This window comes from Nelumbo nucifera, chromosome 4 (assembly GCF_055504915.1).
Source record: "Nelumbo nucifera cultivar China Antique chromosome 4, China Antique-T2T, whole genome shotgun sequence".
Taxonomy (NCBI): Eukaryota; Viridiplantae; Streptophyta; class Magnoliopsida; order Proteales; family Nelumbonaceae; genus Nelumbo; species Nelumbo nucifera.
This window is the reverse complement of record NC_142652.1, coordinates 62,108,159-62,135,950: the sequence shown is the minus strand read 5'-3', so window position 1 is coordinate 62,135,950 and position 27,792 is coordinate 62,108,159. Positions and strand designations below refer to the sequence as shown.

General features: G+C 38.9%; 1 protein-coding gene across 1 annotated transcript in view; it reads left to right on the top strand.

Moving 5' to 3' along the window:
- The window catches only part of LOC104589978 (Prolyl oligopeptidase family protein), an 83,825-nt gene that overhangs the window by 38,289 nt on the left and 17,744 nt on the right, over positions 1 to 27,792 (top strand). The window contains exons 5-6 of the mRNA XM_010248468.3: positions 7,290 to 7,581; positions 25,488 to 25,646. Coding sequence (XP_010246770.1) covers positions 7,290 to 7,581; positions 25,488 to 25,646 — 451 coding nt within the window. The remainder of the gene's footprint in view (positions 1 to 7,289; positions 7,582 to 25,487; positions 25,647 to 27,792) is intronic.

Here is a 27,792-nt window from a genome sequence, read left to right as displayed (position 1 = left end):
GGCTTATCCTATCACAATGATCACTCACTAGGTGCCTTCATGATCTTACTCCAACATACCTAGGCATTTGACCCAGAAGGATCTCACTCGTTGGCATATGAAAAACAAATTGGTCTGCTACTTAGTGTTGTATTATTATCAAGTCCTAGGATCAAATGCAACTTTTTGGATTAATCTGACAGTCTCCAAGGTCTAGGACTAAACTGGAAATGGTCCAGTCTAGTGTTCTCAAACACCTGCTCCTATCTTTGGTCCAACACCCTGCAATTGACACAGACTACTTACCAGTAAACAGAAATAAAATGTCAATCGGTTGAGAACATTCAAACTTACAAAGTCTCATAAACATACAACTTAGGGGTATTCAAAGAAACATACCAAAATATACATTTATTTTGATAAATGAGTGCAGTTTTATTAATCAAAGAGTGTACAAGCAATCTCAGAGGAGGCACGAGGTGTTACCTCCCCTTGGAGCTGAGCAATATGCTAATAAACACAGACTAGCCTGAATGGCAATTATAAGGTAGCCCAAAACAGGTTTCCACTTGATATCCCTTGTTTAGCAAAAGAATCAGCTGTTGCATTTGCCGATCTGATAACTCACTAAACCTAACTGCCATATTTCTTGTTGCCCAGTTAACTTTCTTCAAAAGATCCCTGTAGCCCCAAAAGACTGTTTCTGGATTTGTCAGCCAGCCCACTACCACCTTGAAGTCCCCCTCAACTATCAAGTTTTCCACTCCAAGTTGACTAGCAACCTGTATGCCTTGTACCACTGTTAGTATCTTAGCCCTTATAGAATCACCAACACCCACTGGTCCTGAGATAAGATAGGATGTTGCTGTCTAAAGAAGAGACAGAAAGATATGAAGAATGGGATGATCATTTATGCTTCTGTACATCGAAATTTATAGCTCTCTCTAGGATACAAACTAGGTAACAAATCTCCCTAATTAAAGGATACAAACTAGGTAACAAATCTCCCTAATTAAAGGATACAAACTAGTTAACAAATCTCCCTAATTAAAGGAAAGATAAAACTGATTCCTAAAAATTTGTACAGCTCACAAATCTCTCAACTACCTAAAATAGCACATAATAAAATATAATACATAATTACAGAAATCTTCCAACACTCCCCCTCAAGCTGGCATGAATATGTCACTCATGGCAAGCTTGCTAACTAAGTTCTCATACTGCGCCCTAGGAAGCCCTTTGGTGAGAATGTCTGCTACTTGGCTCGTGGTGGGTATGTAGGACATGCATATCACACCACTGTCTATCTTCTCCTTGATGAAATGTTTATCCACTTCTACATGCTTTGTTCTGTCATGTAGAACTGGATTATGAGCTATGGAAATAGCTGCCTTGTTATCACAATAGACTTTAATAGGTGTTGGTGTAGGAACCTTCAACTCTTCTAGGAGCCTTTTGATCCATAACACTTCACAAAAGCCATGTGCAACAGAGCAGAATTCTGCCTCTGCACTACTCCTTGCTACAACACTTTGTTTTTTGCTTCTCCAGGTGACCAAATTCCCTCCTACCAAAGTGCAGTAACCTGAAGTAGATCTTCTATCATTTACATCACCTGCCCAATCTGCATCTGTGTAGGCTTCGACTTGGAGATGACCCCTATTTTTGAACAAGAGTCCTTTCCCCGGTGTTCCTTTCAGATATCTCAAAATCCTGAACACAACTTCAAAGTGAGTAGGTCCAGGTGAATGCATAAACTGACTTACTACACTTATTGCAAAGGCTATGTCAGGTCTTGTGTGCGACAAATAGATTAGTCTTCCAACTAATCTTTGATAACGTTTTCGATCAACAACCTCATTTGCTGTTACTGCTTTTAACTTCATATTTGGGTCCATTGGAGTTTCTGCGGCTTTACAACCTGTCATCCCTGTCTCCTTGAGCAAATCAAGAATGTATTTGCGTTGGTTGATAAAGATTCCCTCCTTGGACCTTGCAAACTCCATTCCGAGAAAATACTTAAGTTTTCCTAGGTCTTTAATGCCAAATTCAGCCTCAAGCTTATTTTTCAACTTGTTGATTTCAAATAAATCATCCCCAGTCATGATAATATCATCTACATACACTATCAAAATAGCTATTTTATCTTCGGTGGAGTGCTTGAAAAATAAAGTATGATCAGCTTGACTTTGTGAGAAGCCGTACCGCCTTACTACATCCCCAAATCATTCAAACCAAGCTCTTGGTGATTGCTTTAGCCCATATAGGGATTTTTTTAACCTGCAAACTTTGCCTCTTCCAAGACTTTCTTCAAATCCTGGTGGTAGGTCCATATATACTTCTTCCTTTAGGTCTCCATTCAAGAATGCATTATTGACATCGAACTAACGAAGTGGCCAGTTAAATTTAACTGCAAGAGAAAGAAGTATTCTGATAGAGTTAATTTTAGCAACAGGAGCAAAAGTCTCTTGGTAGTCTATACCATGAGTTTGGGTAAATCCTTTTGCTACGAGTCTTGCTTTGTATCTCTCCACTCTTCCGTTAGCCTTGCACTTCACTGTAAACACCCATTTGCACCTGACTGTCTTCTTGTCATGGGGTAGATCAGTAATACTCCACGTATTACTTTTTCTAAGAGCACTCATCTCTTCCATCACAGCTAACCTCCATTTCGGATCATCTAATGCTTCCTGAACAGTTATTGGCACATACAGATTAGAAATCTTAGACACAAATGCTTTATGAGTATGTGATAATTTCTCATATGGCAAGTATTTTGCAATAGGATGTTTTGTGCAAGCTCGGGTACCTTTTCTTAATGCAATTGGAATGTTAAGATCTGAAGAGGACAGATTAGGCAAATCTTTAGATAAAGACGGAATAGGGGTAGAAGAAGGATTTCTCTGAGTTGTAGGACCTTCACTCGGCAAATTGGATTGGACTTCTGCTGTAGGAACAACCGGAATAGTAGTACTTTTGTGAAACCTCTTCCTGGTATAAAACTGAAGCTCAGGATGAGAATTGTGATCCGTTTGAAGTACTTCTCCCCCTGTCTCTGGCAAATTTAGATTAAGAGTACTATCACTAGGTTCCGTTCTTTCAACAATTGTTTCCGAAACTTGCCTATCAGAATTAATCAAAGGTATAAATTCTTCTAGAATAGGTAAAGTTTACCAAAAATTGTCTTCCTTACTTATGTTCTCCCCCTGAAGAGAATTTTTTTGAAAGGTTGGTCCTCAACAAAGTGTACATCCATACTCTCAAAAAATTTCTTTGTAACTGGATTAAAGCATTTGTACCCTTTTTTATTAGATGCATAACCAAGAAACACACATTTTTCAGCTTTTGGATCCAGTTTTGATCGAAAAACATTTGCTGTATACACATAACAGACACAACCAAACACTTTTAAAGGAAGATCCGTAGTTATTCGAGATGTGGGAAAACAATTTTTCAGATTTTGTAAAGGAGTTTCATATTTTAAAACTTGAGATGGCATTCTATTTATTAGGTAACATGTGGTTAGGAGAGCATTTCCCCAGAGATATTTAGGTACATTCATAGAAAACATGATGGCTCTAGCTACCTCAAGAAGGTGCCTATTTTTTCTTTCAGCAATTCCATTCTGTTGTGGTGTGTCACGACAAGTTGATTGATGGATAATACCTTTTTCGGTTAGAAATGCTCTTAAGTATTTGTTAAAGTATTCAGTCCCATTATCTGATCTTAGAATACCAATTTTGGTTTGAAATTGATTTTTAATCATTAGGAAAAATTCTTTAAATCTTTGTTCAACCTCTGATTTCCTTTCCAACAAGTAAACCCAACCCTTGTATGGTCATCAATAAAAGTCACAAACCATTTTTTTCCAGAAAGTGTGTTAACCTTAGATGGGCCCCAAGCATCACTATGTAACAAATAAAATGGTTTTGAAGCAAAATAAGGTTTTATTGGAAATAAAACACCAGGATCTTTAGCCAAATGACAAGCCTCACAATGAAGTTTTGACCAATCAATTCCTTTAAACAATCTAGGAAACGAATGTTTGAGATATGGAAAACTAGGATGCCCTAATCTTCTATGCCATAATATAACTTGATCACAGACAGGGATTGAACTCGTACTGCCTAAACCATGAACTTTTTTATTACTAGTAGCGGTTTCATCAAAGTAGTGGAGTCTATTTATCTCTCTAGCAGTTCCAATCGTCTTCCCCGAGTTCTGGTCTTGAAAAACACAAGTGGAAGGAAGAAAAAGAATGGAGCAGTTAGTATCTTTTGACAATCTGCTGACAGAAAGAAGATTGCAGGCAAGTTTTGGAACATGTAAAACAGATTTCAGAGTAATTTTTTCTGAAATTTTAATGTTTCCTTTGCCTGCAATAGATGAAAGACTACCATCAGCTATTCTCACTTTTTCAATACCAGAACAAGAATAATAGGAACTAAATAGGTTAGAGCAACTTGTCATATGATCGGAGGCCCCTGAATCTATGATCCAAGGATCGGATTTTCCTGGAATTGAGAGTGCCAAAGAATTGCTACCTGTTTGTGCCATAGACCCGATAGGAGTATTAGGTGACGAATAGGATTTTAGAAGTTTAAGAAGATGATCTATTTGCTCTTTACTGAATGGGGATGATTCAGCCTCATTTGCTGTAGGTATATTCTGTTCACCAGGTTTGTTCGCCCTCCAATTGGATGGTCTCCCGTGTAGTTTGTAGCAATTCTCTCGGGTATGGCGAGGTTTCCCATAGTAATCACAGCGTAGGTTATTCTTGTCTCCAACCCGCTGATTTTGGGCCGACTTTCGACTGACTTGGGCCTCGGAAATAATCAGGGCTGACCCTTCCACAGGTCCGGTTGTACCTGCAGCCTTCTTTCCAAGCATCACTTCTCTCCGGCTTTCTTCTCTGGGTACTTCTGCAAATACCTCACCGATTGGGGGCAGAGGGTTTCTTCCAATAATTCGGCCACGAACCTCATCGAATTCAACGTTTAAACCTGCAAGAAACTTGAAGACTTGACCGACATTCACCATCTTCTTGTAATAATTGCAGTCATCGGGTGACTTCACTCGTAATCGTTGAATAAGTCTAGGTCTTGCCAAATCTCTTAAGAGAATTAAAATACTTAGTCATAGAGTTCTCACCTTGGCGAATATCTCCGAGTTATAGAGTTAATTCGTACACTTGGGATTGATTCCCTAAATCAGAGTACATCTGTGAGACATTGTCCCATAATTCCTTGGCTGTAGAATAGCAGAGATAATTTGCACCTATCTCTTCAGTCATGGAGTTAATCAACCATGTCATCACCATGGAATTTTCAGCATCCCAAACAGCATAGGCTGGATCCTTCACATCAGGCTTCTTCGTGTCTCCTGTGATATAGCCAATTTTCCCTCTCCCTCTGAGATACATGATAACAGATTGTGACCACCGGAGAAAGTTGTCACCATTTAGTCGGAATGTAGTGACCTGAATAGGGTGATTTTTAGGCAGATTTCGGACAATCTGGGGCTCAGGCTGAGAAGGCTGAGAACTGGACGTGACTTCGGACATTTTTAGGGACAGAAACGCAGAAACAAACCCTAGGTCTTTTCTGCTCTGATACCATAAAGAAGAGACAAAAAGATATGAAGAATGGGATGATCATTTATGCTTCTGTACTTTGAAATTTATAGCTCTCTCTAGGATACAAACTAGGTAACAAATCTCCCTAATTAAAGGATACAAACTAGGTAACAAATCTCCCTAATTAAAGGAAAGATAAAACTGATTCCTAAAAATTTGTACAGCTCACAAATCTCTCAACTACCTAAAATAGCACGTAATCAAATATAATACATAATTACAGAAATCTTCCAACACTGTCTTTATCTCTCAGAATCCCTCCTATGCTTGAGGGCCTTTGATTGCCTTGACTACTTCCGTCAAAATTTAATTTTACCATTCCTTCCAGAGGGGGTTTCCATTCTGCTTGTAGTCTATTCTGTGGAGGCTGTGGATGCCACTACCTCCCAATTTTTCCTTAAATTGTCAAAAGAGTAATCCACAAACAAGTCTAATGATTTCAGGCAAGAGGTTGTCCTTGTCATTATACACTCCTTTACTTCAGCAAGGCTTCTTTCCTTTTTTTTGAAAAATTCTAGCATTCCTGTCCTCCCATGAAGTCCACAAGCTAGCTGCTCTGATACACTTCCACATTAGCTTCCCTCTCTTTGTCAATCTCCCAAAGGCAGACGGAATAAACAACAGATTTACTTAAGAGGGCAGGTTCCACCTGCACCCAAATAATAATAAAACCCAGTTAGTTCCAAATATTGACTGCAAAAAAGCAAGATATCAGCAACTGGTGACAGTCCTAACTCTTCACTTTACGCATAATGCACCAATTTGGGGACAAGCACATATAAGTTTTCTTCTTTTGCAACTTTTCCATAGTATTGATCTTACCATAAAAAACTTCCCAATTGAACACAACTATTTTAGGAGGTATTGGCCTTGACCAGATTTCTTTAATAGGGAAGACTTGAGAGGAGGGGGTAGAATAGAGGGATTAAAAGAAAGATGCACATGTGTAAGGAGCCAACTGGGTTCAGAGACCAAATCCTTTTATCAGGTCTGGGGGGGGGGGTCCAAACCCAGAGTCTAGGGGCAACAAGATCTCTGAAACACAAGGGGCAGATAGGGATTGGCTAATACTATGTCTGATTACTTAATCAAGCAAGGGGCAGATAGGGATCAGTTGTACTGGGCTCCATTTTGAATATTTTTCTGTCTGTTTGCTTTCCTATTTAGGAGAGGTTGCAGCTTGTGCCTCTCCAAGGGTTGTAAAGCACGATTCTATTGATATTAATAAATTCCTACTTCATCTATCAAAACAAAAAAAAAAGGAAAAGAAAATGATATTGGCTTTATTTAAGCCTATCTTGTGGTGAGAGATATTTAAGCCTGTTTTGTACAATGGGTGTACAAGGGAGAAGGTGGTATATCTGAATCCTATGGTTTTCTTCTCCTATAGTGAAGTTTGTTCTCTCTCTCTCTTCCATACCTCTAGGTGATTGTACAACAAATCAGGTACCTGGTTTGAAGAATTTCCACTGCACTGTCCTCGGGCTGGATTCCTTCAAAGTTTAAGAAATTCCCTACCTAGGATGCACCCTATGTAAATCCTGTTTTCTTCAATTGTTGTCATTGGTTATTTATTTGCTCTCTTCCAAGTTTTTGAACTGTTATATTATAATTGAAACTTCTTTAATCATTATCTGTTCAAATGTCAAAAAGCTTACTATCTTATGGATAACAGTGTGAAAATACAGGACATGCAACTATTTAAGGATCACCTGGTTGTATATGAGCGTGAAAATGGTCTTCCTAAAGTAACCATTTATGGTCTTCCTGCTGATGGGGAACCAATTGAAAGACTTCAAGGTGGTCGGACTGTTGACTTTATTGATCCTATATATTCTGTGGATCCTTCAGAATCTCAATTTTCTTCCAGCATTTTACGATTTTCTTATAGCTCGATGAAGACTCCCCCATCTATATATGATTATGATATGAACTCAGGCATTTCTGTTTTAAAGAAGATTGAGACCGTACGTAACTTTTTCTATTTATTTTGTCTTTCATTTTTGTAAACTGCATTTGATAAACTATGAAATACAGGTTGCTACATGCATACTAATAGATGTACTCTTTAGCATTAAAGGGCAGCCCAGTGCATGAGGCTCCTCTGCAGAGGGACAGGCATATGCAGCCTTACCCTTGCAGATACATGTAGAGAACACTAATGTAGACCCCACTAAGGTGGTCCCACTATTCGTATGTCAGCAATAAGTTATGATTAGGATTAGTTCTTTATGATAAGATTAGGACTAGTCTTTTATAAGATTAGGATTAGTCTTTTATCAGCTTTATCTTATCTCATTTATCTTTCCATGTAAGCGATTCAGTCCTTTTGCAAGTATGATGCTATGTATATAAACTTAAGAGAGATGCGGCTGTTTCAAACAACAACCCAACTTTCTTTTATCAAAATCTCTCTCTCTCTCTCTCTCTCTCTCTTTCCTCCCTCTTCTTTTCTTATTTTTTTTCTTCTCCTCTTAAGTGTCTGTTCAATCTTGAGCGACTACTTGGTATTAGAGCATTCGATCTAGGGTTTCTCATGTAGAATTAATTCAGCCGACCACATGAGAATTAATTTCAGGCAGAGTTTTTTTCATTCGACTGATTCTTGGAGATTACAAGAAGTCTTCGGCAATTGTCCAAGGATTGGAAAGTGCTCCTTGTAATCAGGAAAAATCAGAGAAGAATTAAGTGATCAAGGTTAGGTCTTTGAGCAAGATTGGAGGTGCCAATAAGATTTTTTGGTTCTCTCATCAAGACTGAAGTTGGCGATCAAGAAGATTTTTCTCCGAGATCAGTTCCGTTTCAGAAGTTTCTCAGGTTGATCAGAATCAAGATCAGTTTTGAGCAAACTGAAGTTGGCGATCAGAATTTAAGGAAGATTTTTGAATCAAGATCAGTTTTTTTTTCAGAAATTCCTGGGCAAGGTCTTATTCCTTCTTGAGGGCGTAGCAAGGATAGCTTAATTTGTGAGGTACGACTATATATACTATTTTTTTTCTTTTTCTCTTATATGGTTTTAAGTGAAAACCCTGAAATCCAAAACTGTTACTGTGTCCTCATAAGAGATTAGACTTGTTTTTAAGTTTGGCTGTTATCAGATTTCTGTTCTCTGATCTCTGTTTTGGAGTTCTGTACCTAGGCTTAGTTCCCAGATTTAGTAGGCTGATTGATATAGTGATACAGTGAATAGGAAATTTTTTCTTTCTCTGAATCTGATTTCTTCTTCTAGACCTACTGTTGTTAGTTTTCAGACTCAATAGGCTGATTGTTACAGTAAATAGAAGGTGTTTTTTGCTTAACCCCTAACCAAGAATGGAGTTCAAGCACCAAGGGGAGGGTGTTTTTGGGACTGGTTCAGGTGGCATGACTGAAAACACCTTCTAGATTACGGGATGATGGCCATTGGGGGAAGAGGAAAGCTGAACTATTTGTTGGGAGATGTGAAGGAACCAAGTAAGGAGGATCTCACTTATGTTACGTGGATTCAGGAAAATTATTTGGTGATGACATGGCTCTGCAATTCCATGTAGCCACACATAAGCCGAAATTACTTATGGGCAAAAACAACTAAAGAAATACGGGATGTTGTGAAAGAAACTTACTCTCAGCCCCTTAATGTTGGTAGAGCTTATGAGCTGAAATGTGAGGTTAAAAATCTCAAGCAAGGTGAGAAACAAGTTTCTGTTTATTTTTCAATCTTGAAATCCGTGTGGCATGAAATTGACCACCTTGAATCAATTGAATGGGAAATTCAGAAGGATGCATAGATTTACAGAAAGCAGATTGAAACTAATAGAGTGTTTGAGTTCTTGGCTGGTCTAAATTCGGAATATGATATTGTGAGGCAACAATTGTTTACAAGAGACAATGTAACTCTGTCCCAGGCCTATTCCTTAGTACACAACGAAGAGACTAGGAGAAAAGTTATGCTACAACAACAACCTTTTGAATTAGCTCTGGCAGCAGCTTAGCCCAAATCTGGGGGTGATAAGGAAAGAGACATGAAGAAGGAAGCTAAGAAGGACCTAGTATGTGAGCATTGCAGGAAACCTAAACATACTAAAGAGACCTGTTGGAAGTTGCATCCACATCTAGCTCCAGCAAAACTCTGAAACAAAAAGGGGAATGCAAATATGACTGTTAACAATGATAGTACAACCTCATCTAGCACAAGAGGCAATCCTCTAGACACTCTAGCTGCTGTCCGAGCTGCTCTAATTCAACTGAAAAATGAAGTTGGTAATTCAGCTCCACTTCCTCAGACACCATCAACACCCCTACCTCAGCTTTTGCTCATTCAGGTAATCGTGCCTTAGCTCACCATGCCTCAGCTACAGGTAATACAGAACATTCATGGATAATAGATTTAGGAGCATCTGACCATATGACTTGCTTGCCGTCACTATTTATTACCTATCACTTATCTTTAGGCAGAGACGAAGTGTCCATTGGTGATGGCTCCCTCGTTCCTATTTCTGGCAAGGGAGATATCAAGTTGTCTAATGCTATTTCCTTATCTTTGGTTTTGGATGTTCCTAAGCTTAGTACTATCTTGCTTTCAGTTAGTAGCATTACGAAAAATCAGAATTGTTCAGTAACCTTTTTTTTCGGATCAATGTGTTTTTCAAGATCTGGAGACAAGGAAGGTGATTGGGACTTGTCGTGAGGCAAATGGAGTCTATCTGCTTGGAGGGAGTCCTCATTGGGAAGATAGTGAGACTAAGAGGTCTTGTATTTCTCAGTCTATTGATTAGGCTATGCTTTGGCATAATAGGATGTGTCATTTATCTTTCCGGGCTTTGAAGAGTTTGTTTCCTAGTTTATTTGAATTTATCCAGATGTCTAGTTTGAAATGTGAAAGTTGTGAACTTGCAAAACACTGTAGGACAACCTATTCATTAAGTAATAATAGAAGTAATATTCCCTTTGAAATTGTGCATACTGATGTTTGGGGACCTTACCATACCACTGCCATGGGGGAGGGTACAGATATTTCCTATTGTTTGTTGATGATTATACTCGTTTTTCGTGGATTTATCTTATGTGTTCTCGAGATGAGGTTCTAGCATTAACCTGGATCTTTCATCAGATGATTTTAACCCAATTTGGGGTCAAAATCAAAATTTTTAGACATGATAATGCGAAAGAACATTTTGCAAACCCAGTAGCCTCCTATTTGCTTGAACATGGGATTATCCATCAGAATACTTGTCCTCATACACCATAGCAAAATGGGGTTGCTGAAAGAAAGAATAGACACATATTGGATGTAGCTGGAAGCATTATGTTTACCTCCAACGTGCCTATACGTTTTTAGGGGGATGTTATTCTTACAGTAGTGTATTTCATCAATAGGATTCCTTCACGGGTTCTTGACATGAAACTTCCATTTACCCTCTTATATCCTGATAAAGAGTTATTTACCATTCCCCTTAAAACCTTTGGTTGTACATGCTTTATTTAGATTCTTGGCCCTCATCGTTCCAAGTTTGATCCTAAGGCGTCAAAATGTATTTTCCTTGGTTATGCTTTGTTAGACAGTTATGCTCTTAGCTCCAATCAGATTGATGTATTTTTTGACATTTATTATAAATGAATAAAGTACATAATTGATTCATGTCATTGTAGTGTGTTTTTGTGTAATACCCATAAACTGGACACTTATGAGACTCGTGTTAGTTTAGAATCATTACAGCCGTTGGATAGATTTGGGGAGATTTATCCTGCCAAGGCTGACATTGATGTGCCACCAAATTGGTTGGGGTGGCTTGTCTCAGTTGCCAGGCTGAGACCTGAGGTACATGCAGTGTGGGTTTTCTTGAAAACTTGAACCAGACCAAATTCCAGTATTGCCTTGGACCATGGAGATAGATGGGCAAAACTACAATGTTACACCTGACCCCTAGACTCGATTATGGTATTGCACTAGGTGTCGGATTGGGCTGTCTTTGATATGCCAATCAGTGAGATCCTTTGTTGGATTGGGTATGTTGGGACAGTCTAAGAATTCGCCTGAGTGGGTGATCATAGTGATAGGATTAGCCCCTTTGTCGGACAAAGTGAATGATCGGGGAATGCACTCTCTCTAATGGAAACCTAACCTGCTGGCAATTGATTTCAAACGTTGAAATTTGGGTTTGCAAAATATATTTATATAAAGATATACATATATATATTATGGTTTCAAAATGTTTGCAAAATGTTTTAATTCCTGGGATCCATGTGAGTAGAGAGTGTAGCACTATACCTTGCAATCGAGGGAGAGGCCCTCTCTTGTCGGGTAGTGTTTGATCATGATGGGCTGAGAGGTTAAGTGTAAGACCATTGAGGGTAATACCTAATAGGCTAATCTTGCATTTGCCCACAGCTCTTGTGTTTTCATAAGGTGGTTGGATCCAAGAACCATTTAGTGTAAATGTTGGGCCTATTAAGAGCCTATGGTGATGGACATAAGGGTTCACTGTCTCCTACAGTGAATTCGGCTAGGCCTTGTAACAAAGGCTGGGCTGAACCCATGTGGCTGATGTGTAAATCAATGTTAGGGTCCCACGCCATACAAAGAGAGCTAATTGGGCAGCAGGTTAAAGAGTAAGTTAATTAAAAGGGGCCAAATTCAGTTTTAAACTGATTAGGATTAATTGAAGGATAAGATAAGTCTTATCCATTTAAGAGTCCAGATCCAAATATAAGATTTGGATTAGGAAACTCTCTCCTAATTAGATTAGGAGGCTGATCCAAAGAAGGCTATAAATAGGGGGCGAATTCTTCAGATTAAACACACGACAACAAACTGCAGAATTCTTCCCTAATTATTGCTGCCCCTATCTAGTTCGATTTCCACTTATGGATTTGATCAAGAAAGATTCTTGATATTGTTTCTTTGTAGAGATGCACCATAAAATTGGGCTATCCATTTGCTAATGCAGTCTGCTGGATTTTTTCATAAGATGATAGGGGTGTCATAGACCGATGTGGGAGGGGACTATCCTAACATGGAAGACTCTCACGGTACCTTGGAAACATGATGGGTGAGCACTTACTGGACAGAAAGGTTTAACCTAAAATGACTATGAACCTTGTCTGACAGATCCTTAACAGAAGGTGGTGGGGTTTTGCAGCTGAAACAGTTGGATCTATGCACTCCATGTGGTTTCCCACATTTCCAGAGATAAGATTGGAGGGAATCTCAGAGATGCCCAAAATGAAAATGGAACATAAATTAAAAGCCTTTTGTATGTGATGACATGAATCAATTTAGGTTGTGGACTTATAAATCTGCTTTGCCTTTATCAGAAATGGCAACGGAAACTTCACCAAGTTGTTGGATGATAACAAACTCAAGGGCCCTAATTATGTTGATTGGATCCAAAACCTTATGTTGGTTCTGACGTCCGAGAAATTGGACAAAATTGCTAGGAACCCTGCTACGGACGTCCGGGTGACAGGGCTTCTAAGGTCCGAAGGAACGAGTATCAAGAATGGGAAAAGAAAAATTCTCTTGCCCGGTTTGATAGGGAGTTTCATATGATGAACTCTTTAAAGGCCTTCCATCATTAGCATGAAGATAGGTCTTTCAGTAACGAGGAAATGCACCATAAAATCGGGCTATCTATTTGCTGTTGGATCTGTTGGATTGTTTCATAAGATGATAGGTGCGTCATAGAACGAAGTGGGAGGGGCTTATCCTAACATGGAAGACTCTCTCATGATACCTTGGCGTTCACGAATATGATGGGTAAGCACTCATTGGACAGAAAGGTTTAACCTAAAATAGCAATGAACCTTGTCTGACAGAGGCCAAAGGGAAAGCTCATGAGATGAGTGGATGTGATCCTTCACAGAAGGTGGTGGGGTTATGCAGTTGAAACAATTGGCTCCATGCACCCTATGTGGTTTCCCACATTTTCAGAGACATAGTTCATAGTCTCCGTCACTGACATAGGAGGGAAATTTCAATGATGAACAAATGGAAATGGAACATAGATTAAAAGCCATATCTATGTAGATAACATGAATCAAATCGGGTTGATGACTAATATTTGCTTTGCCTTTTATCAAAAATGGCAAACGGACAATTCGCCAAATTGTTGGACGATAATAAGCTTAAGGGCCCGAATTACGCTGACTGGTATCCTAACCTTAAGTTGGTTCTGACGTCCGAGAAATTGGATAAAGTTGCTAAGAACCCTTCTCTGGATCGTTCGAGTTATAGGGCTTCTGAGGCCCGCAGGAGGGAATATCAAGAATGGGAAGAGAAAAACTCTCTTGCTCGGTGTTATATCATGGCCTCCTTAGACAATCAGATACAACGACAATTCGATCAGATTGAAGTGTCCAAAGATATCTTGGATAGTCTAAAGACAATGTATGAGGACCAGAATTGTTCCACTCGTCAGAAGGTCCTAAAGCAGTTTATGACCGCACAAATGTCCAAGAACCAGCTAGTTCATGACCATTGTCTTAAGATGATGGGGTACATCAATGAACTGGAGGCTCTTGGATCTGGGCTAGATCATGTCACCAAAGTTGATGCCATCCTGAACTTTTTGCCTCCTTCCTTCAATCAGTTCATAATGAATTGCAATATGAACAAATTAAATGTTAGCCTTCAGGATTCGGCAATATGTTGCAGAGGGCCGAAGAACTGATAAAGGATGAGCCCATTACCATGATTGTTGAAGGTGGCAAATCGGGCAAGAAGAAGAGGAAGGCAAAGAAGAAACCTTAGAAGAAAACTAGCAAGGTCAAAAGCAGAGGAAGGACAAGGCATCAGATGCCTGTCACTTCTGCAAATAGACCGACCACTGGAAGAGGAACTGTTCTCAATACCTGGAGACCAAGAAACAAGGTAATTTTGAATCCTTTGTCATAGAAACCAATAGGTTGGTGACTTCTGCTTCCTGGTGTATTGACTCCAGGGCTTCTACTCATGCATGTAACACATTATAGGGGTTCAAGACAAGCAGAAGACTGATTGACGGTGAAGTGATTCTTTACTTGGGGACTTCTGCAAGCGTTGCAGCTAAAGCCATAGGAACTGTAGAATTGTATTTCAGAGAATGAATAATTACATACTGATGTATGTGGTCCCCTGAATCTCTAGGACACGTAACCAACACGTTTATTTTATAACATTCACTGATGATCACTCTCGGTATGGTTACGTGTACCTAATGAGACATAAGTCTAAATCCTTTGAAAAGTTCAAAGAGTTCAAGCAAGAGGTCGAGAAACAGTTGGGGAGACACACTAAGGCCCTTTGATCAGATCAAGGAAGCGAATATCTCTCTGACGAATTCAGGGACTACTTAAAGGAAAATGGGATAGTATCACAACTAGCTCCTCCTGCTACACCACAATTAAACGGTGTGTCAGAGAGGAGGAACCGGACTTTATTAGATATGGTCCGATCACTTCTCGTACACTCGGAATTATCCACATCCTTTTGGGGTTATGCATTGGAGACTACGATATACGTGCTGAACCGGGTTCCTACCAAATCTGTTCCGAAGACTCCCTATGAGCTTTGGACCAGTAAGAAACCACGTGTAAGACACTTAAAGATTTGGGTTGTCCAACACATGTTAAAAAAACAAGTGTTGGCAAATTGGAATCTAAAATCTGTCGTTGCTTATTTGTAGGTTATCCAAAAGGCTCTGTAGGGTTTTTATTCTATGACCCAAGAGAGCAGAAGGTGTTCTGTAGTCGAAATGCCCATTTCTTGGAGGAAGATTACATCCTGAACAATCATCGTCAAGAAGTTGTTCTTGATGAGGAGAGCTCAGGAGTAGTGGGAGATGTTCCATAAGCTCCAATTAATAACCAACGTAGGAGATCTACCCGGGCATCCAGGCCTCCAGTTCGTTACGGCTATGACCAAGAAAGTTACTTGGTGGAAGCCACGACCAGTGAGGAGGATCCCGTGACTTATACGAAAGCTATGTTGGACATAGATTCCTTGGAGTGGGTAGATGCCTTGAGAGCTGAGATGGACTCAATGAAGATCAATGGAGTCTGGACTCTAGTAGATCCCCCCCTGGGGTAAAAGCAATTGGTTGCAAATGGATCTATAAGAGGAAGAATGGCTTCGATGGTAAGGTTGAGACTTACAAGGCTCGTCTTGTGGCGAAAGGGTACACTTAGAAGAAGGAATCGATTATGAGGAAGCCTTTTTGCCCGTGGCCATGCTTAAATCCATTACGATCTTGCTAGCGGTAGCAGCATACCATGACTGTGAGATTTGGCAGATGGATGTCAAAACCACGTTCCTGAATGGAGATCTTACTGAAAATATCTATATGCAGCAACTGCAAGGTTTTATAGCTGTAGGTCAGGAACACATGGTATGTAAACTTAATCGATCCATCTATGGACTTAAGCAAGCTTCTAAGAGCTGGAACATCCGGTTTGACTCTACTGTCAAACAGTTTGACTCTACTGTCAAACAGTTTGACTTTGAGTAGAATCCGGATGAGTCCTGTGTTTACAGGAAGACCAGTGGGGATAAGGTTACGTTCTTGGTTCTGTATGTAGACGACATTCTACAGTATGGAGAACTCCAAGAAAGGAAATGTTCCTTTCAGGCATGGAGTTACTCTCTCCAAGGGTATCCCAAGACATCTGAGGAGATTGAGGGCATGAAGGAAGTTCCCTCTACCTCTGCCATAAGGAGAATCATGTATGCCATGCTGTTCACTCGGCCAGACATTGCTCAGGCCGTGAGTGTGGTAAGTCGATACCAATCTAACCCAGGACAAGAGCATTGGACCGCTGTGAAAAACATATTGAAATACCTTCGAAGGACAAAAGAGTTGTCAGGTATTCGATGGTAGTTCACTACAGATCCTTGGGTATACCGATGCCGATTTCTAGTCAGACTCAGATAATAGAGAGTCTACATCTGGATACATCTTTACGGTGGGGTCCTATGCAGTTAACTGGAAAAGCAACAAATGAGGGTCCACTACAGATTCAACAATCGAGGTCGAGTGCATTCATGAACTAGGAGTAGTTCCATGGAAGTTCATTCATGAACTAGGAGTAGTTCCATGGAAGTTCATTCATGAACTAGTAGTTCAATCCAACACATCACCCATTCCACTGTTGTGTGATAACACTGGAGCCATTGCTCAGGCTAAGGAGCCACGACCCCACTTGAAGTCAAAGCACATCGAGAGGAAGTACCATGTACTACGGGTGATAGTTTGAAGAGGGGACGTCCTGATTTAGAAGGTAGTATCAATGTCAAATGTAGTAGACCCATTAACTAAGCCAATAACACAGAAAGTGTTTGAGAAACATGTGGAAAGTATGGGACTCCGGCTTATACCCGATTGGACCTAAGTGTAAGTGGGAGCTGTTAGACAGTGTATGCCTTTAGCTCCAATCAGCATGATGTACATTATGACATTTATTGTAAATGAATAAAGTACATATTTGATTCATGTTATTATGGTGTGTTTCTGTGTAATACCCTTAAATTGGACACATATGTGACTCGTGTTAGTTTAGAATTTTCACAGCCGTTGGATAGATCTGGGGAGATTTATCCTGCCAAAGCTGACACTAGACTCGATTATGATACCAGGGTGAGACTTGAGGTACATGCGGTGTGGGTTTTCTTGAAACTCTGAACCGGACCAAAATTTTAGTATTGCCCAGGACTTTGGACATAGATGGGCAAAACTGGAATGTTACACCTGACCCCTAGACTCGATTAGGATACTGCACTAGGTGTCGGATTGGGCTGTCTTTGATATGCCAATCAGTGAGATCCTTAGAGGGGGTCAAAACCAGGGTATGTTAGGACAGTCCGAGAATTCATCTGAGTGGGTGATCATAGTGACAGGATCAGCCCCTTTGTTGGACAAAGTGAATGATTGGGGATGCACTCTCTCTGATGGAAACCTAAACTGTCGGCAGTTGATTTTAACCGTTGAAATTTGTTTTTGCAAAATATAATTATATATATATATTATGGTTTCAAAATGTTTGCAAAAGGTTTTAATTCCCAGGATCCATGTGAGTAAAGAGTAGCACTACTGTACCTTGTTGCCAAGGGAGGAGCATTCTTGCGTGGATTCCGTATCAAGTATATCGCTCCCTAATTTTGGTTTCAAATTTGGTCTGGTTTGATTACAAGAACGAACCTTGAAAATGCTGCTTTCTAAATTGGGAATAGGATTCCCGGATGGGATTTAAGAAATTTTTGAAATATCGCCCAACCTTCCTGCAAGGTTCGGCCATCAATATGATGGATCTCCTATCCTTTCAGAAACTACTTCGGAAATAATCCCCAAGAAAAGAATCCGTGATACAGTTAGGAAGAGAAATTAAAGCGCTTTGATCAGATCAAGGTGCGAGTATCTCTCTGACAAATTCAGGGACTACTTAAAGGATAATGGGATAGTATCACAATTAGCCCCTCCCGCTACACCACAGTTAAACGGTGTGTCGGAGAGTAGGAACTGGACCCTATTGGATGTAGTTCGATCACTTCTCATCCACTCAGAGTTACCTACATCATTTTGGGGATACGCATTGGATACTGCGATTTACGTGCTCAACCAAATTCCAACCAAATCCGTTCCGAAGACTCCCTATGAGCTTTGGACTGGTAAGAAACCAAGTGTGAGACACTTGAAGATTTGGGGTTGTCCGACACATGTTAAAAGAACTAGTGCTGACAAATTGGAATCTAAGACCTGTCGTTGCCTATTTGTAGGTTACCCCAAAGGCTCTGTATCTTATCTTATCTTGCCATGTAAGAAATTCAGTCCTTTTGCAAGTATGATACTATGTATATAAACAACAACCCAATTCTCTTTTATCAAAATCTCTCTCTCTCTCTCTCTCTCTTTTCTCCCTCTTCATTTCTTATATACACAAGGAGGCTGTTTCCAAGATTTGAAGGAATGTTACCATGGAGGGCATTTATGTAATTGTACATATGTTATGCCCATTTGAATAAAACATTGCTCTTGGGGGTGGGGGCAATCATTCAATACACCCCTCAATTATTCTTTTTTACCTTATTACATACCTGAATCCTAGATACTCAAAAGTTGAGTATCAAGCTTGCATTGAAACCAATATTGTTATTTTTTTTAATTTTTTTATATTATATTTGCAGATATCCATACTAACATTATTAATTTTATTATTAATTAAGGGTAAATTCTTGATTAGTATCCTGTACTTTGGGCCTAGTGCCACTTTGGTTCCTGAACTTTAAAATGTGACAATTCACTATCCAAACTTTCAAAATGTGCCAATTCAGTACCTTCTGCTAACCAGTTTGTTAATCAGACGTTAAGTGGCATTTGAAAGGACACAAATGCCCTTCAAGTTGCCAGGTCTAAGGATGGTATCTTCATATCTCAATGTAAGTATGTTCTTGAAGTTGCTGGGTCTACTGATAGTGAATTGTTGACTGATAGGGGAGTTCCAGAAATTGATTGGGAAGGTATTATATCTTTACATGACTTGACAAGATATTTCCTATGTAGTTTGTGTAATTAGTTAGTTCATGCATTTTCCTAGAGATACACATTTAGTAGTGGCTGAGAGGGTTCTGTGTTATCTGAAAGGGACTCCAGGGAAAGGTATCTTGTTTGCTGCACATGAAGTTGGAAGCATACACTGATGCTGATTGGGCTAGATGTATTGATGATAGGAGGTCCACTTCAGGTTACTATGCTATGGTGGCAGGGAACATTGTATCATGGAGGAGTAAAAAGCAGTCTGTAGTGGCAATGATGTTATATTGTGATAACTAGGCTGCTAGCAACATTGCACATAACCTATTCAGCATGATAGAACTATGTACGGGAGACTGGGTTGGTTCACCATATAAGCAAGCTGGGCATGATTGATATCTTTTCTTGGCTTGAGGGGGAGTGTAGAGAGACTGGGCTTTATGCGCCCTAGATCATTACTACCTTTTTGATTAGTTCTTTCTTGTTATTAGTTCTTAATGGGCTTTTTAATCATTTTTTATGTTTTCTAAGTATGTTGGTGAGGTGGATGCCTACTTAAGGGTAGACTTGTAATTTATGTAATCTAAGCAAGATTAATAAAAGATTAAAGAGGAGAAAGAGGCGATTATCAAACTCCTCCTTTCTCCCTTCTTCTCCATTCTTCCTTCTTCTCCATTCTTCCTTCTTTCTCTTGTTGTCTTCTTCTTCTTCTCTTTCTCTTCTACCTTAATCTAAAATATTTTCACTAGTTTTTCTTGGTCTAAATCACATCTCTCTTGACTTGGCTACACCTCAAAACATTGGATTCATTCTTCTGCTGTGGCTTGGTCATCCTCCCCCCTTTTTGTTCCAGCTTTTTTCTTTATTTGCTTTCTTCTTTCTTATTGTCTCTCCCTTCTTTTTTTTTATTTTTTTTCAAATTGTTCGAAAGCAATTTTGGCAAAACCTTCTACCCAGAAAAATAGCCCAAGAGATTTCCCCACAGTAACCTCTTTGTCAACTATCTTACTCAGCTCCAACTTCCTTTTTTCAATTATCTCAACGCTTCCTTTCTCTGGATCCCCCTCTACTTCCTTTTCACCAATCGCCTTTCTTGACCCTAGAGGTTCAATCCCCACCTTTACTAATAGTTCCTTGTACCCCACTCTTGTCTCCTGGCGTAACCCCAAAATCCTCCTATTATACATACACCTTATATTTTGTGTCCTACTATCCTCTATCTCCCCTGTAGCTTCCTCGTCTTTCACTAGCCTGAGCTTTCTTCCTTCCATCTGAACCTTCATCTTCCCTTGAAGCAATATGGTTGAGGGGGGAACTTACCTCTAACTGAATCATTACAAGGAAATCTTGGTATTGGATTGTCGCCTCTAATTGTTCATCTGATATTTCTTCTCTATCGTTGTTGCATACCCAACACTTGGATGATCATCATCTCTATTTTTCACGCTTTCGACTAGGAGTATCGAGTTCAACACGTGCTTCTACTAGCTTGTGATCAACTCTTTTGGGATTTCCTTAACCTCTCTTCGATCTGATACCTCCTCTAATAATGCCCCTGGTTTTGTGAACTGCACAGAAGAATCAAATTCTTTTTTCTTCCTCCCTCTTTTTACTTCTTTCGTTACTTTCCCCTCCTTCCCGAATCTCGTAATTACCCAGACCCACTCATCCCTCCCAACTTTTCTCCTCGAGCCCCTAGAACTTTGGGACTTGAATTTTTTTTTTTTTTCCAATCAAGCCCTTTCCTTTTTGCACACCTAAGTTTGTGGAGCATGTATTCTTTGAGTTTGTCACATTACTGTGCACCCCACATAATAATTCCTCCCTAACGCCCTTTTTGTCGAAAAATTTTCTCTCCATTTTCTTCTTGGACTCGATTTTCCCGTTCATCTACCTTTCATAAATTCTCTTGCTATGTCAGACGAGTTTGTCTTTACATTATAAAATATCATATTATGTACTATATTTAATATTATATATGACGTTATTATCTATATTGTATATATTTTCATATTAGGCAAGGCTTTGTTTAGATGAAGGCAAGGCCTTCATTCTAATTCCTAAGCAATATGGGACTCGGGACAACAAACACACCTAGGCAAGCCTTTGCTTAGGAATTTGATTGAAGGCCCTTCCTTCATCTATAAAAGGATAGACAACCCAAGCCATGCCCAGCCTAAGAATTAGAATGAAGCCCACCCCCTATTTTGTGTTGTAGGCCCAAAGGCAAGCCAAACTTGGCTTTGTTTAGATGAAGGCAAGGCCTTCATTCTAATTCCTAAGCAATATGGGACTCGGGACAACAAACACACCTAGGCAAACCTTTGCTTAGGAATTTCATTGAAGGCCCTTCCTTCATCTATAAAAGGATAGACAACCCAAGCCATGCCTGGCCTAATAATTAGAATGAAGCCCACCCCCTATTTTGTGTTGTAGGCCCAAAGGCAAGCCAAACTTGGCCTAGTTCAGGCCCATGCAATATTTTTGTTTCACATATTATACATCATATAATTTAAAATTTTATAAAACGTTAAATTTCATTTTTTGATGCCATATGCCCAATGTCTGGTCCATCTCAGCCTGGGCCCATACAAACTAGACCTAAGCTTATATTTTAGGCCTAGGGTCCAAGCCCAACCCATGAATGTTCTTACCTCCAATAGAAATGACCAGTCGATTAGATCATATACTTTCTCAAGATCAAGCTCACTGATAAATCATTTCCTTCTTGATCTTCTAAACTCTTCTACACCACTCGTTGGCAACTAGAATTTGATGTGTAATTTCTCAATATTGCAAGAAAGCTCCTTTGTTGGCAGTGGTGATTGGAAGGACCTTTTTGAGCCTTAAGGAAAAGACCTTAGCAATGATTTTATATAAATTGATTACCAAGGTATTTGGTCTAAAATCTTTGGGATGATTGGCTCTCTGCTTCTTGTGTATTAATATAAAAAAAGTAGTATTCATTTTTGGATTTAATTTTCCCCTATAAAAGAACTCATTAGAAGTTCTAAAAGATTTAGATTTAAAAGTATCCCAGCAATCCTGATAAAAGGCCATTGTATATCCATTTGGCCTTGGTGCCTTTGATCTGTCCATAGAGAAGGTGGATCAAAGGCACCAAGGCTTCTCTATTCTGCATTTTCCTCCCATTCTACCTATCCTTGGATCATACTTTGGTGCCTTTGATCACATGACTCTACTATACTCATGTCTCAGAGAGCTAGATATATCATATGAACTCAATGTGGTCAGCTAATATATGCATCAGTCTAGGGCCTCTAGGGTGGCCTGTCTTGAAGCAACTTTAAAAGGATTGATTCTTGCTTACTTGAAAGAGTGAAAGTTACTCCAATAAAGGGGGAATCTTGTATATTAGGTCATGGTTATTCGAAACTTAAAACCTTCATAGATACTAATTTGAGTAAGTTATATTGATAACAAGCTGTCTACATTTGGCTATTATTACCTTGCCAGTGGCGATCTTGTTTCTTGGACAAGTAAGAAGCAATTTGTTGTGGTGAGGTCCAATGCTAATGTACAGAGCAACGATTCATGGGGTATCACAATCCACTACAAGCATCAAAATTTTGATATATTATGCTCTGAATTTGATGTATTGTATATTGTATTGGCAAGCCCCCGATACACCTTATATAGGGCTTTTCTGGTAAAGGTTTAAAGTATTGATACACCTGATATGCACAAACATACATATTAGGTGTTTTGAACTCACATAACTTATTTCTAGTTCTTTTCCTTTTCAAAATTGAACAGGGGTTGGTCTTAGGCCTGCCTACCCCATGAAAATGGTCAAAACCCCAATAGCCATGTATAAGGTGTATCAGGGGCTTTCTGATACACTCGATACATGGTGTATCAAATTGAAAATTTGATCCTTGTTTGTGGTTTTGACCAATTTTAGGGGGTAGGCAGGTCTAAGACCGACCCCCTGACCAATTTTGAAAAAAAAGCTAAAAAAAGTTGTGTGCATAACACCTAATGCACATGTTCGCACATATTGGGTGTATTGATAATTTGAACCTTGTTCCACTATGGCTAGACCTTGACACCATGATGACATCATCATGGTGTTATGCAAACTACAATCTTCCTCTGAAGCTCTCTTCTTATATCAAGTTATCTTCTGAAGTGAAACTATGAAAGAAGATGATGAAGATATGGATAACATGGAGAACAAGAGAAGTTCATTTGGGAAAAATGTTGGATATGGTAATCAACCTATCCTACCATAGCAAATAGGAAAATTAAATAATGTCCTCAGTTGTGGTGTTTCACTCAAGTACCATAGTAAGCTACCCCAAAGTTTCTCACCACAGTATTGTTGTACAACAGTAGTATTGTGTTGTATATTTATTTTATTTCTTAACCAAGAGTTGCATATTTGTAATTTCACATTCAATCCTATTTTAACTAAATATATACTTTGGGATTTGGATTAACTAATTCTAGAGACCCTTATTTGTTTTGTTATGTTCTACATTACTTTCCTAACATTGGTAACCAGTTTTTTTATCAGCCTCTGATTGAACATGCATCATTATCCTTCTTCCTTGAGACTTATAAAAGGTTATTGTAGAGATAATGGGCCAAATGGGCCTTAGTTTCTTTATTTTTCTTTAAGTTATGTTTATGACTTGTCTTAATAGGTAGTGGGTTTTTTCTTTTTTCTATTGTCTTAAGTGATGGACACCCTACTAAGGGAACTCATGTAATTGTTCTTATTTTTTCCAACAAAAGAATAAAAAAGATTATTGGGGGCTGAAGAGAGGTTGGAACTCTTTTCTTCCTTCCCTTTCTTCCATCTTCTTTCTCTTTTACTTTTCTCTCTCCCATCTTCTTCAATCTTCTTCTTCTCTTCTGTTTTTTCTTTTCTTTATTTCAGCTTATTGCAGGTGGGATCTACAACTGTTATAAGTTTATTGATTGCATTGCATCAATTTTATGTCTACCCTGTTGCAATCTATTTTCTAGTTCTGAATGAAATTATTTCATCTTTGACACATTAGTTGGAGTTATTTTGGTATGATGTAATACATAAATTATAAAGAACACATATAGTTGTCTGTCCAATGGACAAGTAGCTGCTATACAATAGAATCCAACAAATCTCCACAAAAATACAAATATCCTAACTGGACAACATATGAAATTGGTTTAGTTCAATTTTTAAAAACATGAACTGTGAGGTAAGGTGGCAGGACCTATAGATGTGTGAGGCATAAAGGCCTGAGCCTTAAGCTTCATGAATAACTAATTTTTAATAAAAATATGAAATTTGAATGTATAGAAATATGCAATAAATTATATTTTCATAAGAGCATATAAATGAGTAAATAATCATGTAAGGAGTAAGAGCATTAAGAGCTGTAGCAGGAGTGCAACTTGGGTGGCTTGGATTGAGGATTTGTAAAACTTTGAATTGGCCTGTGCCTCATGCTGTGCAAATTCTTCAAATTGGGCATCTGATTTGCACTACCAACTTCAGAGAAATCCATTGCATTCTTATAAAATACTTAATAACTATGAAAAAGCTGTAACTATTATATATTACCTTGAAACATTTGAATGTATAGAAATATGCAATAAATTATATTTTCATAAGAGCATATAAATGAGTAAATAATCATGTAAGGAGTAAGAGCATTAAGAGCTGTAGCAGGAGTGCAACTTGGGTGGCTTGGATTGAGGATTTGTAAAACTTTGAATTGGCCTGTGCCTCATGCTGTGCAAATTCTTCAAATTGGGCATCTGATTTGCACTTCCAACTTCAGAGAAAGCCATTGCATTCTTATAAAATACTTAATAACTATGAAAAAGCTGTAACTATTATATATTACCTTGAAACATTTTCTTAATATGCTGAAGCATAAAAACCAGTACAAACATTGACATATATGCATTATATGTATGCACACATGCATGAGTTCAAATTGTGAGGAAAGTGGCTTACATTTTTTTGTAGTGCCCCAAAATTGAGCCTCAAGGTGTTTTCCTTGAACCTCATCTCAGATCAAAGCATATGTCTCATGGTGTTTTAAGTGCCCGTTTTGGAAGGCTTCCTGCATCGGCCTCTGGCTTTGCAAGCTGGGCCCCACATGGAAAGCCTAGAAGTCATGTTTGGTGAAAAACCAAGAAAGCCAGAATAGGCTTTAATTGAGCTAATAAATTGACTTTCTGGTGAAGCTAATTTCAGTAGCTTCTTCAACACAGCTCAATCAATGCAGTTCAATCAAAGATGTAGCCTTCCCAAACAGGTTCTGAAACACTAGTGTAGGTTATTATTTGCTTATTAATTTTCACATTGTATCCCTTGTTTGGAGTTTCATAATGAACTCTAACATTTTTGGGATTATGCCTGTCATTTTACTCAGGTATTGGGAGGTTTTGATGCATCAAATTATGTAACTGAGAGGAAATGGGCTACTGCTCTAGATGGCACTCAAATTCCTATTTCAATAGCTTACCGCCGGAATCTTGTAAAGCTTGATCGATCTGATCCATTATTACTTTATGGCTATGGCTCTTATGAGGTAACATGTAATTTCATGGTTTCATTAATCAGTAACAAGTATGTATTTCTATTAAAAACACTCCTTAGCTGATAGCAAAAATGAAGACAATCTTCTGTAAATGAAATAGATTTACTTTTTCATTTTAAGTTGATTTCTCAATATTGATATTCTTTACCACCTGTTGTCTCTTAAGGGTGGTCTATAGCTGATTCTTCCATTTTTGGAGTCTCTAGGGAAGGACTCGCACTAATCTAACTTGCTCCTGATTATTGGCTTAGATACCTGTTTAAGCACCTTCCTGCCCTAACAGTATGCTCCTGTTGTCAGTTCAGTTTGGTTAGCACTAAAAAGAGAAAGACAAAAGTGTTAACATGTCCTGAATTTTCATAGATTGACTTAAACATAACCCCGAGTTTTTCATCGACTTAAATATGCCTTATGTATTGACCCCACTAGACTTAAATACCTTCTGTTAGTAAAACGTTAAGAAGTGTTAACATGTCACATCATGTGACCCCTTCAAAATTTTAAAAACTCTATTTTACCCTTCCATTTTTTTTTCTCCAAATACTTCGAAATTTCTCCCCTGGCTAAATACCTGACGGCATTGCCTTTTAAAAGCAAATACTTGATTGGCCCTTTTAGAAGGGCCAAAAATATTATATCCTTTGTGTTTTCTTCTACACAAATCTTGCTCTTTTCTATGTTTCACTCTGCTTTGCTGTGAAAAACATTTAAACAAAACAGCTTGTATTTATATCTACTACACAAATATTAGGCTAATAGGCTTTCATATGTTTACTTTGATTTCATGCAAAAAGAATTTACAAGAAAACAGTATTTATATGGCCTCTTCTCAAATTTCAGGCTAATAGGTTTTCGTATGTTCACTCTGTTATTCTGCAAAAAGCATTTAAGTAGTTGAATAAAACTTTTTTTTTTTTTTGAGAAAAGGTAATGTAATTTTATTTATAGAAATTACTAGTACAAAGGCCCCCCCCAACTAATCACCTTAGAAGGGGAAACAGCCCAAACATAGCAAAATTACAGATGCCATAGGGTCCTAGAATTCAGCCTAGCCCCTAACTGAGCAGCCTGAATTCCCTTCGATGCCGAGACCCAAGAAATCAGCTTTCCAAAAGAAATAGATATCAGATCTTCTGGGTCCTTATAGATATTCTGAAATAATCTTTTGTTCCTTTCTGCCCAAATGGTACTGATAACTGCAGCCAGAATGGACCTCTACACTACTGAAGCAAGCTTTGACAATCCCTGTAATCTCCAGCTCCACATCACCTCCTTCACCAAAGCTGGCATTTGACCAGGCAAGACCCACCGAACCAAGAAAGTGATTCCAAATCCTAGCAGATATTGAGCAGTGCAGAAACAGATGACTGCTATCTTCCACTCCTTGACCACATAACACACACCTCTGATCCTGAATATGAACCCTTCTCTTACATAGGTGGGCTTCAGTTAAACACCTGTCTAGAACTGCAGCCCATACTAGAGTATTGATTTTTGAGGGAGAGGTTGGATTCCAGATTCTGGAAGCAGGCAAATCTTCAGAAGTATTCATTGTTATGTGAGAGGCAAATGACTTGACTGAGAAGAGGCCATCTGTACTCCAATTCCAGGACCAGCTATCTTCTTTGAACAGATTTAGGGGTTGAAGGGAGAGCAGATTAAGATCAGCCAGGACAGGAATTTCCCAATTCTGAAAGTTCCTTCTAAAAGGACACCAGGCTACTGAGTTCCCCACCACCTCATAATAATCAGCACTCACTGCATCTTGATGGTCTGCTAACTGGAATAGATGTGGGATTAACTCTGAAAGAGGAGTGTTTCCACACCAGGGATCTTTCCAGGACAGCCTATCACCCTTCCCAAGGTTGGGGCTTAAACCTCTACTGAGAATGGGAAGAGTGTCCATTATTTTCCTCAATACCAAACAGCCTAAAGACGGGGGAGAAGAAGTGGTGATCCACCAGTGGTTTCTTTCCAACCCGAACCTCCAGATCCATTTCCCAAGAAGAGCCTTATTAAAGGTCCTCATTCGCCTAATATCCAAACTTCCTTTACTTTTCGGAGAGCACACCTTCTCCCAACTCACCAAGTGGAGTTTTTTCCTATCCTCCTCCCAGCCTTTCCATAAGAAGTCCCT